This window comes from Xenopus laevis, chromosome 2S (genome assembly GCF_017654675.1).
Source record: "Xenopus laevis strain J_2021 chromosome 2S, Xenopus_laevis_v10.1, whole genome shotgun sequence".
Classification (NCBI taxonomy): domain Eukaryota; kingdom Metazoa; phylum Chordata; class Amphibia; order Anura; family Pipidae; genus Xenopus; species Xenopus laevis.
Window position 1 is genome coordinate 157342322 of NC_054374.1, and position 19655 is coordinate 157361976.

The 19655-nt window shown below is 41.9% G+C and overlaps 2 protein-coding genes across 2 annotated transcripts; both read left to right on the forward strand.

Annotated features, from left to right (window-relative positions):
- Positions 1 to 11836, forward strand: LOC121400805 (neurofilament heavy polypeptide-like). Its single transcript, XM_041584760.1, has 14 exons — positions 1 to 183; positions 2160 to 2240; positions 7115 to 7153; positions 7727 to 7762; positions 7882 to 7929; positions 8047 to 8085; positions 8668 to 8715; positions 8925 to 9011; positions 9572 to 9667; positions 9825 to 10061; positions 10370 to 10435; positions 10889 to 10945; positions 11291 to 11419; positions 11687 to 11836. Exons 1-14 carry the CDS (start codon positions 1 to 3, stop codon positions 11804 to 11806), a joined length of 1266 nt encoding a protein of 421 aa, XP_041440694.1. The 3' UTR covers positions 11807 to 11836.
- Positions 11837 to 11850: 14 nt separating this feature from the next.
- LOC121400807 (traf2 and NCK-interacting protein kinase-like) lies at positions 11851 to 14763 on the forward strand. The gene is made up of 6 exons (XM_041584761.1): positions 11851 to 11980; positions 12094 to 12212; positions 12840 to 12894; positions 13181 to 13259; positions 13876 to 14027; positions 14389 to 14763. Exons 1-5 carry the CDS (start codon positions 11851 to 11853, stop codon positions 14024 to 14026), a joined length of 534 nt encoding a protein of 177 aa, XP_041440695.1. The 3' UTR covers position 14027; positions 14389 to 14763.
- Positions 14764 to 19655: the final 4892 nt, after the last annotated feature.

Consider the following 19655-nt stretch of genomic DNA (forward strand, 5'->3'; position numbering starts at 1 on the left):
ATGATCCGAGAAGTACGGAAGCTTCACTCTTCGGATAAATGGATAAACAAAGTTGTTTCAGAAGACTGCCACCTAGATTTCACATCCCTACTCCCTCTGGTCCAGAGTGCCAGTGCACCCCAACAAGGTACAAGCCCTTGTGGACTTTATCATCAAGATGAAACAGTCAGGAACAATTTAAAGGTACCATGGCTGGAGGCATTCTTGGGACTTACCCCAGCATCTTCATAGTCCCAAAGAAGGTTGGCTCCTTCAGACCGGTACTAGACCTCAACGGAACAAGTTCATCCATTCCATTTTTCAAATGGATACACTGGCAATTGGGTTTTCATCTGCACCTCGTGTGTTCACCTAACTGATAGTGGTAACAGCAATGACCTTGCGACAACAGGAAAATTCAGTCACTCCCTACCTAGACGATCTTCTACTGAAGGCTAGGTCAGAAGACAAGGTCAGGAAGGATCCGGGACAACAATTCTGATGTTTCAGAAATTCGGGTGAACCATCAATTGGCAAAAATTCCAATTTACAACCCAACCACCATATATGTTTCTAGGGCTAGAATCAACACACAGTTGGTAAGTCTTCCACGAGACTAGCAAGACCAGATCAGAGGTCAAATTAGTTCTCTGCTATCCAATCAGAAGCCAGCTATTCACTTAGCAAGGAAAGTGCTGGGACTAATGGTGTATGCCCTGGAGGTGATACCATTCACACAACACACACTAGCGGCCACTTCAGGCGAATGTACGCTCAATGAAAAGTGGGACCTCTATCCCGAATCAGCAACCCCTCTCAATCAACAAGAGATGCTCTCCGATGGGGATGACAGCCTAAAAATCTGTCCACAGGGTAGTCCTGGGAGACTCTGAATTGCAACGTCATATCACAGATGTCAGTTTGCAAGGCAGTGGAGTTACATGGAACAACCTGTCCACACAGGTCAGTGGTCTCCAGAGGAGTCTGATCTGCTGATCAACATCTTGGAATTATGAGCCCTAATTAGCATTAAATGTATGATAACATCTGTTGCAAGCAAAACCAGAGTGTGTCCAGGGCAACAATGTGACCACAGTAGCCTACAAAGGGAAACGCGCAGCAGAGCAGTGCTAGCGAGAGTTCGATCTAGCGCTCTCCCCCCCTTCCCTCCCATGCTTCTTCCAGTCTAAGAAAAATAGGTTCTTCCTCCAGTCTAAGAAAAATAGGCAGTTGATCACCACATAATAGTAGTGGATTCAGAGGACGTGGTTTTCGGATCTGCAGGAGATGTCGATACCACAACCAATCCATCTAAGGTGCAGACCAGATCATCATCCTCTAGGTCCAATAGTGCATCCCATTCTCAGTCTATTCGCTCGACAGGATGGTTGTCCATTGGCAGAGACAAGGTCTAATGGAAGAGGTATAGCAATGATGCTCAAGGTACGCAAATCGACATTGAGATCCTAATACAGTGAGTGGCATTCATACATTGACTGGTGTAAGGAGGCTGATCTGCCCTCCTGGAAATTAACATTCCAAAGATGCTGTCATGTTTGCTGTGGAGTCTACACCTGGGTCCAAAAACTCAGAGCCCTGAAAGTACAGGTTTTCAGCATTATCTATTCTTCTCTAGCATCGATTGTTGCCAGAAGACTCAATATTCACATTTCTGCAACAAGTAGTGCATTTAGCTCCTCCTTTCATCCACCGGTCATGGTTGGGATCTTAATCTGGTACTCAAGGCTCTACTGGGCCCAACATTTGGGCCACTGAATTCAGTCAGACACGTAACTCACCAGCAAGGTGGTGTTTCTGAGGGAGATCTCGTCCACCGACAGAGTGCCTGAGTTGAGTGCACGGTTATCTGATCCAGCATTAATAGTCTTCACACGATAATGTGCTGTTCCTGAATTTCACCAAAGATTACTTCCTCTTCGGTGGTACCTGGATCGGTCGAAGTCTTCCACTGTTCGCATTTACAGACTTGATGCTTCCTTGTCTGAGGCCCTCCTCAGTTGCAAGGTGTTGCAGTCCGTTTTCACACTGATGTGTCTAAGCTCATTCCCACCCAGTTGTTCTGGGGCTGCTTTGTTAAGTCCCCATCATCCCTGTGTCCCCCTAAGACGACAGAGAAAACAGGATTTTTAATACTCACTGTTAAATCTTTTTCTCTGTAGTCGAAAGGGGGACACGGGGCTTCCCGCCCAATTAGGATGAGTTTAACCAAATGTTCATTCCAGGATAATCCCTGGTTTACGGTCTGTTTTAGTTTTATGTTATGGTCATAGTTTTGTGTTTTAGTCATTAATGAACAAGTTAAAACCAGTTTCCTATCCATGTGCAAACGACTTCATTAAGCCCAACAGACCTTAGTTTAGAAAGCAGTCGTTTGTGGGGCACAGTATCAAACACTTTGGCAAAATCCAAATAGATCACATCTACTGCCCCCCCACTGTCCAGAATCTTACTTACCTCATCATAAATAGCAATCAAATTTGTCTGACATGACCTATCCTTCATAAAGCCATGCTGATTGCTGCTCATAATGACATTCACTAGGACAAACGTTTTTGATGCCCCAGTATACATTTGTTTTTGTCACCAGAAATTACATAATATCACATTATGGTCACTGTTACCCAGGGGATCAATGACTTGCACATTTGCTAGAAGTTCTGGTTCATTTGAGATCACTAGATCTAGAATAGCATTTTTCTGTTTGGCTCCTCAACAACTTGTGCCATAAAATTGTCATGCAACAGGTTTATAAACTTGTTCCCATTAACTGATCTGGCAGTACCGTTGCTCCAGTCAATATCTGGGTAATTAAAATCCCCCGTTATCATTAATTTACCTAAACTAGCAGCCTTTTCTATTTGTATCAGGATCTTCGCCTGCTCCACGTCACTTACATTAGGGGGTCTATAGCGACTCCTACAATTAATTTGCTGGACACTTTACAATTGGTGAAGAACTCCACCCATAAGACTTCTGCCCCCTCATTTTCTAACATAACCTCCTCCTTTATATAAGCTTTTAAAGGACCAGTAACAAAAAATTTTTTTTTGGAAAATTCGTTACTATACAACGAAAAAAAACCACCAACACAAATTAAATTTTAAAATAGCAAAGTTTATTAAAAAATAACTTACAGAAAGTGCAATTCCGGCGAAAAAGGCGAACATCCATCCTGCAGCAATCGATTTCTCCTCCCTGGCTTTTCAAGTGACAGCAATGCGGCTTCTTCTCCTCCTTGATTCGGGGCCCAGCAGATTCTCGATAAAGAAAGAAGACACCCCGGCTTCCGTTGGTTCGCTGTGTCACCTGCTTGGCAAGGAAGGGTCGCTGTTGTGTAGGAGCATGGCTGTCTGCTCAGGGGCCAGGGGCGCTTCTATAATGAGGCGGCCTGAGAATCTCGCCTCAGGCGGCAAAATGTGGGTCAGTACAAGGGGCGGCATTTTGGCCAGTGTAATATACTGCTGCTCTGCTGTGGACGCGGTTGAAAAAAAAAAACTTGCTTGGCAAATGTAAATATGTGCCGCGCGTAATGCGCCTTCAGCTTCTGTCAGTTCCCTTCTGCTGCTGCCCGGCTGCCGCCCTGACTTGTCCTGTGCGGAGTGCGGTGCCACTTGCAAGTCAGTGCGTCATGTGTGTAACAGACTGTGCAGCGCTCCGCTGCTTCCTACTTACGTGACGCCTGTGATGTCACTGGCTCCTCACATTATCGCATATCTCCAGGGCTGGGTGTGCGTGCGTTGGCTTTGGAGTTTGGATTTCCTGGACCGGTCTGGTGGTGCCGGCTGTTATTTGAATTCCCACATAGGGGGGCCCCCATTAGCATCCTACCTCTATTCTGGCAAGTGTGTGTTACATCAGTGAAAGGTGGGTGCACCGTTTGCGCGCGATAGCGCATGTGTGTTCTTGGCTGCGCGCGGTTGCGCTTGTGCGTCCTCGGTTGCGCACAATTGTGCGCTGTTTGACACTGCTGCGGCGGGGGCAGAAGTGGCAGTCCGGCCTGACTCAGCAATGTCCTCAAATGTAATAATAAAGATATGTAAAGTCTCTGAGGAGTAATGGGCAGGTCAAGAGGTTATTCATGGGTTGTGTATATGATATGAGAATCCTCCCTATCCAGTAGCCTTTTCCTTTCTAGCACTGATATCACTCGGGGCTTGTGGGGCTTGTGACTAGATGGCAAGCCGCAAGAAGAGAATAAGCCCCCTGTGTGATACATAAGTGTTGCTACACCAGGGAGCCTGGCAACATCGCACCCATCACGAGATGCAGTGAGGGTGGTACAGGGGCTGAAAGATGAACATAGGAAGATTTGCGCTTAACTCAATATAAATTTCTGCACCTCTCACAGCTGCGCATCCCAAGCACTCCAACAACCTTCCTGCCCTCCTAAACCTATACCATCCTCCTCTACAGGGGCGCTTCTATAATGAGGCGGCCTGAGAGTCTCACCTCAGGCGGCAAAGTGGGGGTCAGTACAAGGGGCGGCATTTTGGCCGGTGTAATAGACTGCTACTCGACCCCTTGACATGCACTGTGATGCCTCAATTTTACATCTTCTTAATATAAGTTTGTTCAGCATTTACTTAATTTTCTTGTGGCCCCAATACGTTATAATGCAGTTATAATCTATAGTTTAATACTTATTCTGCTCGACTCTTCTCCTTTTAATGGAAGCAACCCTGTCACATCTTAACTTATCTGTTCTTCAGAGGGATTTTTAACAGTGCAAGGTACTGTAACTTAAAGGGATTGTATCATGATTTTTATGGTGTAGTTTTTATTTCTAAATTATACTGTTTACACTGTAAATAATTCACTCTATAAAATTAAAATTAATTCCTGAACCAGCAAGTGTAATTTTTTAGTTGTAATATTGGTGTGTAGGTGCATCTCAAGTCATATTGCCTGGTCATGTGCTTTGAGAAAGAGCCAGCACTTTAGGATGGAACTGCTTTCTGGCAGGCCTGTTGTTTCTCCTACTCAATGTAACTGAATGTGTCTCAGTGGGACCTGGATTTTACTATTGAGTGCTGTTCTTAGATCTACCAGGCAGCTGTTATCTTGTGTTATGGAGCTGCTATCTGGTCACCTTCCCATTATTCTGTTGTTAGGCTGCGGGGGGGGGGGGGGTGATATGACTCCAACCTTTAGTACAGCAGTAAAGAGTGACTGAAGTTTATCAGAGCACAAGCCACATATCTGGGGGCAGCTGGGAAACTGACAATATGTCTAGCCCCATGTCAGATTTCAAAATTAAATTAAAAAAAAAATGTTTATTTTGAGAATACATTTTCCCATGATAGTATCCCTTCAAGCACTGCATTTCCTGTGCATTTCTTGTGTGATAACTGCCTAATAGTAGAATAATTATTTAAAGGTTTTTTAATGTCTCTAGGTTAAAAAAAGACAGTTCGAAGTGTCTATCTACAAAGTATCCATATACTTAATTAACTTTAGGGACAGCATGGTAACACATTTGAGGGTAATTTACCTATCCTGTATGAGAAAGGCATGGTGTGTGGGGGCGTGGCTCGGGGGCGTGGCTTGAGGGCGTGGCTCAGGGGCGCATTGCCATGCTTTCGCCTCAGGCAGCAGAAAGGCCAGAATCACCCCTGTCAGGGGCAGCCATACACACACCCCCTCCCTACTCTCACATAAATTCTATATACCCATATCTATACTAACTATAGAGTTTAGTATCACAATAGCCTTTGATATTATGTCTGTCCAAAAAATCATCCAAGTCCCTCTTATAGTCATTAACTGAATCAGCATCACAACATCACCCGGCAGTGCATTCCCCAACCTCACTGTCCTGACTGTGAAGAACCCCCTACGTTGCTTCAAATGAAAGTTCTTTTCTTCTAGTCTGAAGGGGAGGCCTCTGGTACGGTGATCCACTTTATGGGTAAAAAGGTCCCTGCTATTTGTCTATAATGTCCTCTAATGTACTTGTAAAGTCTAATCATGTCCCCTCACAAGCGCCTTTTTTCCAGAGAAAACAACCCAACTTGACAGTCTCCCTCATAATTTAAGTCTTCCCTCCCTCTAACCAGTTTAGTTGCACTTAGTCTCTGCACTCTCTCCAGCTCATTTATATCCCTCTTAAGGACTGGAGTCCAAAACTGCCCCCATACTCCAGATGAGGCCTCACCAGGGACCTATAAAGAGACATAATTATGTTTTCATCCCTTGAGTTAATGCCCTTTTTTATGCAAGAACTTTATTTGCTTTAGTAGCCACAGAATGACACTGCCCAGAATTAGACAACTTGTTATCTACAAAGACCCCAAGATCCTTCTCATTTAAGGAAACTCCCAACACACTGCCATTTAGTGTATAACTTGCATTTATATTATTTTTGCATTTTAAGTGCATAACCTTTCATTTATCAGCATTGAACCTCATTTTCCAGTTTGCTGCCCAGTTTCCCCGATTAAGACAAATCACAATGCATGGAACCTATAATTCTGCACAATTTATTATCATCAGCAAAAATAGAAAAGAACTTTCAATGCCCACCTCCAGGTCATTAATAAACAAGTGGAAAAGCAAGGGACCTAGTACAGAGCCCTGCGGTACTCCACTAACAACACTGGTCCAATTAGAAAATGTTCCATTTACCACCACTCTTTGTAGTCTATCTTTTAGCCAGTCTCTATCCAGGTACAAATACTAAGTTCCAGGCCAACGTTCCCTAATTTAACCACTAACCTTCTGTGTGGCACTGTATCAAATGCTTTAGCAAAGTCTAAGTAAATCACATCCATTGCCATCCCAGAATCAAGGTCCCTGCTTACCTTCTCATAAAAAGAAATGAAGTTAGTCTGGCAAGATCTATTACACATAAAATCATGCTGGCACACACTCATAGTATTATGATTTGCTATAAAGTCCAGTATCATATCCATAACCCTTTGGCCTTTGCATTATTAGCAAAATAAATTCCTATTCTTACCCTGCATTTATTTTCTTATTATTATTATAAAATATTTACACACATTAGTTATATCTAATCAAAAGCATACGTTTCCAAGACAAACCATACTCCTTTAGAATGAATGACAGACCTTTAATTACATGAAGTAACACCATCTTTTTATCACTCAACCAGGTGGAAGCCATTGAGGAACCCCACACAGTCATCTGCTTGGTAAGCAATAAAGAAGTTGGTATCAAACAGTCCTAATATTTTATCTTTCCTTAAATGTTGTGTTGATTACTATTATTATTATCATTACCAAAGATCCTTTTACTTTGGCAGTGGTTAGATTCGATTCCTTCTGTTTGAGCCCTCCCCTCCCAGCCAAGTTCTAAGCCTTTTCTAGGGGGCCCAGCTCCACAAGTTTGTAACCACATTTTTAACATGAGAACTGTTAGCTCAGTGCTCCCCATTGGAACATCACCAGAAGACAGATCTGTTATAACAGGCTTATTTTACCATTGCTCTTAACCACGATAATCTGGTAAAGACAAAAGAAGTGGTATAAAGTGATGGGAATAACATAGACAGTTGTTTTGGCAAACTAGTTACTATTAATGGAAACATACACCTTTACCATTTAACATGATGGTTTGCAAACAACAACTTTAACCAATTAACCCGAAAACTGTAATATAAATATGATTTATATCCACATATGGATCTGTACATACAATAGATATATCCCCCGCCTCCCACTCACCAGTGATATGTGACTCTGATCTATTTTCCTTTCTTAACCAGGTACAACCTGCAGAATCTGGCAATACCATCTGCCAAGTAAGTGCCAAATAATTACAAATAAAACAATCCTAAAATATTCAATTATTAAATATTATTCAATATTGAACTGTAGCAGTATACGAAGTTGAACATATCACTTATTTTATCCCTTTTAGGAGGAAAAACCAGAACAGCAACTGGAGCTGGACACGACCAACTGCCAGGTAAGCATAAGAGAGGGAGAGTAGGGGAAGATAACTTCTCCCTATATTTTATGCAAGATTGTATTGTAGCTTCTTTGCAACAGAAATAATACAACGTTTTTCCTTTCTTTTTTTAAGCTGGAGATTCCAGAAACCCCTGATGTTAAGATCAGTCAGGTAAGATGAAATAATATGGTCAAAATAATAAAATAATATTAAACCTATATTGATATTGGGTAGTAATTAGACACACCCCTGGTAAGCCTGTCCCATCTACTATTCCAAATTGCATGTAAATTCAGTGTGTTTATGGTCTTATGGCTACAAACACAGGAGTCTGGGTGTTGCCTCAAAAACATCAATGAAGTAAGAGCAGAAAGATCTCATTAAACCTTTTTTATTAATTTATTAATTATATCTCCAGAAAAGCACATAAATACTTGCAGCAGACTTGTACCTAATTAATCCGGAACAATCGATATTTTCACAATAAACTGGAATTGCAGAATAAAAAATCCCACATTGAAAATAATAAACACAGGGAATACATTACATACACAATGCATTGACATAATCTCACTTGCTTCTATACAAGGCTGGTTTCAGAATATGTTTTATTAGGCTAAACTGATACAATAAATGTATTTCCCCCCCCACCAAAGAAATGAATCCAAACATACTTTATTTTTATGTATTGGGGTACAGTGCAATATATACTTTACAATATTGGTTTTTGACCCTTTTTCTGGTCTTAACCAGGAGGAAGAACAAGAAGATCAGGAGAAAGCTGATAGCAGCCCCTGTCAGGTAAGCAGCTCTCACTGTACACACGTCAATCAGAGAAATAAGGGTTTTAACAATAATGATACTGACAAACAACAATCATTCATCCTACTCCACAGCTCTGCTTTCTTCACTTACCTTTGGACATAAATATAGAAAATTGAATGTTGCAGTTCATCTTTAAAATCAAGGGTTCAGTTTATCTAAACATACATGTTCTTTGTCCTAAATAGGAGATACCAGAGGAATCAGGCTCTAACACCTGCGAGCCTGAAACATTCAACAGCTCCGAAGAGCATGTGGAAACCCTGGAACAACAGGTAGGCCTTAAAGCCTTTAAAATGGTTTGAGCAGAATTATTTAATTTAACCTTCTGTATAATGAGCTGCTCTTATCTCAAAGACTAATATATCTGCTTGTAGTTTGAATTAAGGCATGTCTATGGTTTTTGTATCTTCTTAAAAATAATCACCAATTGACTTAGATGCCCTCTGTATAAACAAACTGCTCTCTCTCGCAAACCCTGATCATTAAAATACCGTTGAAAAACAAATATAATGTCCATTGAAGCACCTGCGCTCCAGATTTGATTATTTATCAAAGTCAGAATTTATCTCAATATTTTCTGCTACAAACTCCGACTGCATCTGTCGGATTAATGCTGTGACTTCAATGCATTCACTTATCTTATTTCCGTCACATCCGTTTTGACACCTGCGTTTTTGCGCAGAGCGTTGGATTGCTCCAAAATCATCAGTCTAGTCCTACCCATAATGGTTTGATTTTTATGAAGTTGAGTGAATTTGCTTTATACAAAAAACATTTTAGATACTGCATTATAGTATTATCAGTATTTGATCATAAACTTTATCTCACTTAGGAGATAAAACCAGAAGAAAAATTGGAGGAAAAACCAGTGGAGGAACCAGTGGAAAAACAAGAGGAAAAACCACTGGAAAAACCAGAGGAAAAACCAGTGGAAAAACCACTGGAAAAAACAGAGGAAAAACCACTGGAAAAACTGGAAGAAAAACCACTGGAAAAACCACTGGAAAAAACAGAGGAAAAACCACTGGAAAAACTGGAGGAAAAACCACTTGAAATACCGGAAGAAAAACCACTGGAAAAACTAGAAGAAACCAGTGGAAAAACCAGAGGAAAAACCAGTGGAAAAACCGGAGGAAAAACCAGTGGAAAAAACAGAGGAAAAACCAGTGGAAAAAACAGAGGAAAAACCACTGGAAAAACTGGAGGAAAAACCACTGGTAAAACCGGAAGAAAAACCACTGGAAAAACCGGAGGAAAAACCAGTGGAAAAACCGGAGGAAAAACCAGTGGAAAAACTGGAGTTAGCCACTACCAACTGCCAGGTAAGCGAGGGAGAGTAGTGAAGAATAGTGATGGGCGAATTTGCGAATTTCGCACGAAATTCGCGAATCGGCTGAAAATTCGCACAATGGCGCCGGCGTCTCGTTTTTAACGCCGGCGCCCGTTTTTCATGCCGGCGCCCGTTTTTCTGACTCCGGAAAAATTTCGCTGGCGTTTCACGAAAATTTAACTTTAATGGTTTGAATTAAGTATTCCAACCCTCAGCCTTCTCCCAAATACACCAATTCCCAGTTCCCCTTATACTTCCTGTGCTTCTCTCATGTGCTTCTCTCAATGTTTTGTTTTTTAGAACCCCAGGAGATATCTGCAGCTCTTAGAGCCGGGTTGTGAGGACAACTATGGGATGAACTATAATGTAAGAGATGTTAAAACATTTTATGTGATGTTTAGGAAGTGTCGGACTGGGATACCAGGGGCCCACCAGAAAACCTTAGGTTGAGGACCCACTTTCCAAACTATTATACCTCCTCTCCTCACTTAACCTCTTTATTCTCCTAGTCTCTTCTCTACATTCTCTATTCTTCCATTATTAAGCCCCTTTATTCCCATAAAGAAATAGAGAATGACCATGAAATAGGTCAAAAGATTAGAAGCAGGAGGGCCCACTGACACCTTGGCCCACCGGGAGTTTTCCTGGTATACCGGTGGACGAGTCCGACACTGTGTTTTGGTTAATTCTGTTTATTCTGCCAACTGGTTGTACCTCTAGACTTTTATCCCTTCTGTGTTTTTCTTGTGCTTCTGAATCTACCAATAATAATGTTCCGCACAGTAATAATCAGAGTCTCTTTTTCTACTTTTGTTGCAGGGATGGCACCGTAAAGAGCAAAAAGAAGTGGCCATCACCATCGTTAAGGATATTGAGGTAACATGTCTTGATACGATTACTAGAATCAGATACTAATAAGCCTTTAGTTACACATATATTATGATTGTTAAATAGAAGGAGAACTTGCTGACCAAATATTGGCATGTTCTCATTTCTGCACCAGTCAGTGTAATATCCCGACCCCTATTAATTATGTCATTATAAAAATAAGTCAACAAGTACTGTATGAGATTTAAGAAGTAAAAGAATAGAGTCAATCATATTATACAAGTCTTATGTAGGGGACAAGCTTTTATTTTTCAGTATTACAAGTTAGGTTGGGGTATTTGAAATGGTCATTTTATCCATTGTATTAACTTTACTTCTTTTGATTGAAACTAGAACAAAAAAGGAATCCTGCGAGAAGTTGACATCCTAGAAGCAGTTAAGGGCCACAAAAATGTGATCGGCTTTTACGGGGCATTTTACCACCCTGCCTCTGTGAAGATGCCGGAACGTGAAGGACTGTGGGTAAGGAAGTGTTAATTCCCATATGTTACACCTTTATGCACCAACAGCTCTAATACAAGCTAGCATTTGGATGCAAATATGATTCAGTTTGGTAAGAAAGAGTCCGGTGCATGTGGACCACTTTGTTCTCAGTTGTACCAGATATTGTATTTACATCCAGAATGCTTGTGTAGCCTATTTCTGACTTACACCCTTTCCCCAGACATCCCAATAACATTGTAGGCCACACAAATCTTATGTATCAATCATTCTTTGTTTGTGTTCTAGATTTCTATGGAGCGTTGGTCTGGTGTATCCGTGCAAGATCTCATCAACACCAGACGCTCCCTGTCAGAGGACTGGATTGCCTATATCTGCAGGGAGGTGTTACAGGTATGTCTCATGTGAATCTCCTCAATACTCTTTTGTATGAATCGAATTAATTAAAGAGCATGACAAATATTGATATTTTTTCTTTATTCATTTCCCAGGGCCTGTGTCATCTGCATAAACAGAAGGTCATCCATCATGACCTGAGGCCCCAGAATATAATAGTGACATCATCCGCTGATGTAAAGATCAGTAAGTGACGCTTGGAATCTGAACAAAGGGATAGTATCTTCTATCTCCATGGTGTATATTGGTGGGTTTTATAAATGAACATTCAAATTCTCACTTTTGTCTTACAATTTCAGCCGACTTCAGCTCTGCCACCATGGAGACAAGCAGTGTTAGTACTTCTGGGACTATACCATACATGGCCCCAGAAGTACTCAGCAACATTAGCACCAAGACCATCCGCTACAACTCTAAGGTATTGTGATGTCTTCTCTCTCGCTTTATATGTAACGTCACTCACTTCACATGCCCCTCTCATAACAGTGAATCCAAAGCTGTAAAGTGGCTTCTGTGATGTCTGATGGGGAATCTGAAGTGAAGGAGAGAAATGCAGTCTAACTGCAGGGCACAGGGATATTAGAAACCAACTACATTTGACTCTTTATGGGGTTTTACAACTCCTTGAGACACACTCAGTCTGGGGTCTTTGGGGTCACTCATTAGAGATGACAGTCACATCACTTCACTCCTTGAAATGTTTTATAACAGTACAAAGGTCATGCTTTGTATTATACAGAGAAATCTTAATTTCACCCCCCTGATTTTATGTTTTTCCCACAGTCTACACATTTTTGTTGTGACCCCAGCATTATAAAATATCTCATACGTTTCCTTGAGTTTATATGTTTACACCATTTTTTTCTGGTCCCTTGAAATACATAAAATATGGGTTCTGTTATATTTTGGTATTGTTCATTCCAAATAGAATCACTCAGGGTGTGGATAGATACATAGCAAAAGTGCCTGAATTATCTGTAATTGGAATTCTTCATGTGGCCTTTGTATATTCTTGTCTAATTGGCTTTTTTCCCCAAATATTTAGGCTGATATCTGGTCATTGGGAATATCAGCGCTGGAAATGGCAGAAGGATATTATCGTAAGTAAACCTCAGTATGTGTGAACTATAGTGAATAAATAACGCTTTGTCAAAAGGTTAGAGGGCATTTATATATCTTATTAAATATGAAAAACAAAGGGGCTGATATACAGAAATTTTAATTTAATAATTTAATATTACGTTTCCAATCCCAGAACATAATTGAGTTCATTTGACTTTTTTAAAGATGTGAAAAAGCGTAAAAGTTCCAATTTGTGTAAATTGCCCCACGAATGTTGTGATTGTCAGTCGTCATGTTCTCATTTTGTATTTTCTTACATCCTAGCATTCAGCAGACTTCCCGAAAATAAGCTGATGAAGAGGGTTATGCACGGTCCCGCACCAACATTACTATGGGACAAATGGTGAGTTATTTGTACTGAATCAGGAAAAGAGAGTGAGAAGGAGAGGTGGGGAAATGAAAAAGAAATTGGGGAGAGGGTGGGGATTGACGGGGTAAAGGGGTGTGTAAATGAGAGTCAAGAAAACTTGGGAATTGGGGTGAAGTAAGGATGGTCAATCGGTAAATGGGAAAGAAGTAAATGTGTAGTTAAAGTGTAATATGTGTAGCTCTTGAATGCACAGATTCTTAATCTCATGATTAGCTTAAGATCTTGGGGTTATTATCTGGCAGCCAATAAAACCTAGGCCAAGATTTTGGCAAAATATTATGGTTGGATCTGGTGGAAAGGGTCAAATAGACCCCCCTTTTTTAAGGCAGATCAGTTAAAGCATTATAAGGGGAGGGGCTCATCCTCTATTGGCTACTTGAACAGATTCTGTCTGTGTTGTGATTGGGTGCAGAGTGACATCATCAATGTTTAACAAAAAGGCTGTGAGTAAAATAGAGGCTTATGGGGGATACAGGGCACATGGCTGCGCTGGTTCTATGCACAGTCTTTTACATGTGTGAGCTCTGCAAATGTAGTTATTATATAACTTGAACAATTGTAATCTTTCCTCTATTTTTTATTTTTCCAGGAGTGACAACTTTCGTGCATTCATCAGCAAAATCCTCCAAAAGAATGCAGCGTGGAGACCCTCTGCAGAGCAGCTACTGTCACACCCCTTCATATCAAATATCCCAAATGAGAGGGGTGTGACTGATTCCATCAAGTGGTACCTGCATTAAGGTAAGGGAACTGCTCATTCTCATTATAATTCACTTGATGTATAGACTATATCCATCTACTGCTCTTATTCATACAATATTCTCGGCCTTTCCTACATATACTATAATTCTCTAACTAAAGCCGCCCATAATAAAGGCTGAGATTGTATAAGGGCAGAGGTCAGTGCACTAGGCCAAATCTATGAGAGAAACAAACATGATGAGATGGGAGAAAATTTAATTATTAAATAGTTGTAGTTGACCTTTAAATTAGCAAAGGGGATGGGATATAAAACATGCAGCACATATAAAGCAGAGACAAAATGGCAGAATTATTATACAAACAGCTTCTCCATGACTAACACTGATCAATCTTTCTTTAGGAATGAAGAACTGAAGAAATAGCAGCCATCGGGGGAGGGACGGGGGCACAATTGTAGGGCCCTAATATCATCTTTGGGCCCTGCAGAAAAACATGGTCCCGATGGCGGCTTTAGAAGATTAAGAACATCAGCTTTAGAAGATTACCATCAATTTGATATTTTACATTTTTCAATTCAATAAACATTTTAAAATTACATTGACCTCTAGTGTGTTTTTTTAATAGGGAGACATCCCTAATAACCTCCAAGCCCACTGTTGGCTCATATTCATCTTCCTTTTAATATTAGTTCTAATGACCTGGACACAATCTCATTAACACTTAGGGGCAAAATCACTAACCTCCGGAAATTTGCCGGCGACGCCTTCACTCACATCCCCACACTTTGCCAGGAAAACGCTAATTGACTAAAATACGAAGTTTGATCCAGGGCGCCGAACGATGCCGAAGTTTTGCTAGCGTTAATTCAGCAAGCAAAGCGAAGTTACACTAGCGTTGGCTAATTTGCATACGGTGGGAAGTTACATTTCAATGGACGTATATGTTGCAGCAAATACATTACAAGCCCAGGGAACCTTAATAAAAGAAAATAGAGTTGTTCTATTGCCCTACACATGAGCCCAGTGTATAGTTTATGTGCCATATGTTAGAACAGGGCTGTCCAACTGGTGGCCCGCGACCCCCCCTCATGTGGCCCTCCACATCAAAGTCTGCCTGCTGTGTCTGTTTACCATATGTAAGATTTAAAAGGTATCACTACAGAGATTAACTGGCCCCTGCATTGTCTAAACCTCAAATTCAGACTAATCCCCTGCATTGTTCACACCTGTGATCCTCCTGTATTGTTCACACTTGTGACACCTCTATTGTTCACTCCCCTAAAGCCTGTACTGTTCTACCTGAGACCCAGACTGAAACTGCCACATTGTTCTCCTGTTCACACTTTATACAAAAAGTTAATGGGGCACCAGCACTGTGTCACTGTATGTAGTACATATTAGACTGGTCCTGATTCCTGTCTCCTGCTCTGTTCTGCCTTCCCTATGCTCCCTGTGTGTCTCATACTTTGGTATTTGTTTTGCGGGTTTCTTAGCATTTGAAAATTATTGTTCGTGGCCCCTAAGGTGTTTAATCAAATGCTGGGGTACTGTATTATACACAGGGGAGGAGGAGGCATATGAATTTATTGGTATGTCTTATATGACTTAGCTTTTTTCACATATGATTGACATCCCTGCCAGGAAAGGCACAAGGTAGTTTGACTCCCTAGGCAAGAGCTTCAATCAGTGCCCCCTGTCCTGCATTACCATTTCCCTCCTTACCATGATGTTTATTAAATAAAGAGAGCAAGAAAGTGTACAACACTTTTTCATTTATATTACTGCCCCCCATACCTGTACCAGCAAGCCCAGCAGTCATCCATCATACAGCCCTCCAGCAGCTATCATATTGCCCCCAATCTTTACCTGTGTCCGCAGCAGCCAAAAATAAATCTGATCATATCATATTGCCCCCAGGTATTTATGTACCTGTGCCAGCGCCCAGCCCAGCAGCAACAGCAAACATATGGCCCCAAATCTGTACCTGGCTGTGCCAGCAGGAAGCTTCACACTTTACAGTAATAGAAAGAAAGTCTTCAGTTCAGTGCAACTGTGCAAGGCTGAGAGCAGCGAGAGTCACACCAAGCAGCCCCCCAGTTCTCTGCCTCTCTCTGTCACCCAACACATCAGTGACATCATTGACGCGTGTACGCACATCGCGGTGCACCGCACAGAAGGAGCTATTACTTGCCGGCAAGAGGGAGAAGGGGAAGGAGATGGATTCCACCCAACTGGGTGACCATGATTACTGAAACAAATTATTAAATAAACCCTTGAAAAAGTGCGCCCCTCCATGATGGCGCCCTGTGGATTAAAGTGGGTGTGGTCTAAAAACGGGGAGTGGCTAACACTGGCTTCCGTTATCGGCCCTCCACCATGCAGATTGGAAAAATTCCGGCTCTTGGTACCATAGAAGTTGGACAGCACTGTGTTAGAAAATGTAGGGGGGAAGCCGGGTAACCCAAAAAAAATATGATCTTTTTTTGAGGAGCTCCTATCTACTCTATTGCACTTCACCTGGTCTGACGTGGTGAAGTCAAGTCTGGCGCAAGAGGTAATGTTCATTAAAATCCACATCTTAGTGAGTTTGCGCAGTTACGTCCATTCACCACAGCGAAAATTCGCCTGGCGATAGAGTGTGAAGTAGCGCTAGCGTCTATCTCCTTTGAATTCGAATTTACATAATTGCCCGTTAGTAAATCCACGAAGTCCGGAAATGACGTCATGCTGGTGAATTTTTGCCAGCATTAGTCACTTCGCCCTTTAGTAAATTTGCCACTTACTGTATTGGTTTCATCCATCCTGGTCCTGCTGGTAATTCCCGGGGTCTCTAAGTGGGTTCCATCAATATCTTTTCTAGTAGCAAGTGAAATAGTCACTAATACCCTTATTAATGCTGCACGTACTGGCTCAGTGAGCCAGGTTAAATGTCTGCAATATTGTATTCATTCTAGAGCTATAAAAGAGCTGTCATTACAACATAGATCTTAATAATAGTTAAAAAAATACTTTGCAAATGTTAGTTGATCCAGACGAAGGTAAATTGAAGCCTTTTCCAATGTTCCCTTTCTGAGAGGGAAAAAAACCTTCTTGGCTTGGCATGAGTCCATGGATCAACTTTGTACTAAGAGTTCATTTTAGTAAGGACAAAACAAGAAATATAACTGCTGCTGCCTGTCTGAGAGAGACGAACATAAGGTTGACACCACTGTACATACTACTGTTGACGGGTCATCACCTCAACAGTCATCTTCCCAATCTGAGGGTGAACCTTCACAGTTTCATGAGTCCTCTGAGAAGGAGGAGAAAATTCATGAGGAGAGTAGGATGGGATACTCTACTCAAATCCACAAATTGCTCCACCACATAAACCGCTGCCTGGCATAATACAAGAATCGTATCCAAAGGAACTGGTGGACAATTGGTTGGATGCTCCGGTCGCTAGACTGTCCAAATATACTAATTTGCCATTAACTGAGATGGCAGCATTCAAAGATCCATCAGATAGACGATCAGAGGGATTCTTAAGAGCAATTTAATTGTCCTCTGGGTCAATATTACGGCCATGTCTTCCATCTGCCTGGGTGCCCAGGGCTATTCTAGCCTGGAATGATTCATTAATCAAAGATATCATAAAAGGGATACCCAGAGCTGAGCTGTTATCAACCACTCAAGCAATAGCGGATGCATCGGTCTATCGATGTGACTACCTAGACACTGCTCAGATTACAGCCCGCATTTCAGCCCTATCTGTAGCAGCGAGAAGAACCTTGGGCTCAAGAACTGGTCAGCAGATCTTAGTTCAGAGAGATCGTTTACGTCGCTACCATTCTTAAGGCAACGTTATGGTGAAGAACTGGAAAAAATATAATTTCTCAAGCGATAGGAAGAATGAGTATATTCTTCCCCAGGATACATTCCGTTCTTCAGGATCGGCAAGTTGCGGTAAATTTTTTATGCCCGAAGTGGATGCTATTTTCAACGTCCGCACCTTCGTTCCAAGACTAACAATAAAGGCCGCATGCCATGGAAGGCAAATAAGACCCATAACAAGCCCGCAGTGATCAAGACTGCCTCATGACGGGGCACCCCCTCCAGAATCGTGGCAATGAATAGGGGACAAGTACTATGATCCGAGAAGTACGGAAGCTTCACTCTTCGGATAAATGGATAAACAAAGTTGTTTCAGAAGACTGCCACCTAGATTTCACATCCCTACTCCCTCTGGTCCAGAGTGCCAGTGCACCCCAACAAGGTACAAGCCCTCGTGGACTTTATCATCAAGATGAAACAGTCAGGAACAATTTAAAGGTACCATGGCTGGAGGCATTCTTGGGACTTACCCCAGCATCTTCATAGTCCCAAAGAAGGTTGGCTCCTTCAGACTGGTACTAGACCTCAACGGAACAAGTTCATCCATTCCATTTTTCAAATGGATACACTGGCAATTGGGTTTTCATCTGCACCTCGTGTGTTCACCTAACTGATAGTGGTAACAGCAATGACCTTGCGACTACAGGAAAATTCAGTCACTCCCTACCTTGACGATCTTCTACTGAAGGCTAGTTCAGAAGACAAGGTCAGGAAGGATCCGGGACAACAATTCTGATGTTTCAGAAATTCGGGTGAACCATCAATTGGCAAAAATTCCAATTTACAACCCAACCACCATATATGTTTCTAGGGCTAGAATTAACACACAGTTGGTACGTCTTCCACAAGACTAGCAAGACCAGATCAGAGGTCAAATTAGTTCTCTGCTATCCAATCAAAAGCCAGCTATTCACTTAGCAAGGAAAGTGCTGGGACTAATGGTGTATGCCCTGGAGGTGATACCATTCACACAACACACACTAGCAGCCACTTCAGGCGAATGTACGCTCAATGAAAAGTGGGACCTCTATCCCGAATCAGCAACCCCTCTCAATCAACAAGAGATGCTCTCCGATGGGGATGGCAGCCTAAAAATCTGTCCACAGGGTAGTCCTGGGAGACTCTGAATTGCAACGTCATATCACAGATGTCAGTTTGCAAGGCAGTGGAGTTACATGGAACAACCTGTCCGCACAGGTCAGTGGTCTCCAGAGGAGTCTGATCTGCTGATCAACATCTTGGAATTATGAGCCCTAATTAGCATTAAATGTATGATAATCTGTTGCATGCAAAACCAGAGTGTGTCCAGGGCAACAATGTGACCACAGTAGCCTACAAAGGGAAACGCGCAGCAGAGCAGTGCTAGCGAGAGTTTGATCTAGCGCTCTCCCCCCCTTCCTTCCCATGCTTCTTCCAGTCTAAGAAAAATAGTTTCTTCCTCCAGTCTAAGAAAAATAGGCAGTTGATCACCACATAATAGTAGTGGATTCAGAGGACGTGGTTTTCGGATCTGCAGGAGATGTCGATACCACAACCAATCCATCTAAGGTGCAGACCAGATCGTCATCCTCTAGGTCCAATAGTGCATCCCATTCTCAGTCTATTCGCTCGACAGGATGGTTGTCCATTGGCAGAGACAAGGTCTAATGGAAGAGGTATAGCAATGATGCTCAAGGCACGCAAATCGACATTGAGATCCTAATACAGTGAGTGGCATTCATACATTGACTGGTGTAAGGAGGCTGATCTGCCATCCTGGAAATTAACATTCCAAAGATGCTGTCATGTTTGCTGT

Excerpts from the sequence above, each read along its gene's own strand:
- LOC121400805 (XM_041584760.1), top strand. The coding sequence starts at position 1 with ATGATCCGAGAAGTACGGAAGCTTCACTCTTCGGATAAATGGATAAAC. Across the intron at positions 184-2,159 it reads CAGTCAGGAACAATTTAAAG|TCGAAAGGGGGACACGGGGC; the intron begins GTACCATGGCTG and ends TTTTCTCTGTAG. Across the intron at positions 9,012-9,571 it reads TGGAAACCCTGGAACAACAG|GAGATAAAACCAGAAGAAAA; the intron begins GTAGGCCTTAAA and ends TATCTCACTTAG.
- LOC121400807 (XM_041584761.1), top strand. The coding sequence starts at position 11,851 with ATGACAAATATTGATATTTTTTCTTTATTCATTTCCCAGGGCCTGTGT. Across the intron at positions 12,213-12,839 it reads CCATCCGCTACAACTCTAAG|GCTGATATCTGGTCATTGGG; the intron begins GTATTGTGATGT and ends CCAAATATTTAG. Across the intron at positions 13,260-13,875 it reads ACATTACTATGGGACAAATG|GAGTGACAACTTTCGTGCAT; the intron begins GTGAGTTATTTG and ends TTATTTTTCCAG.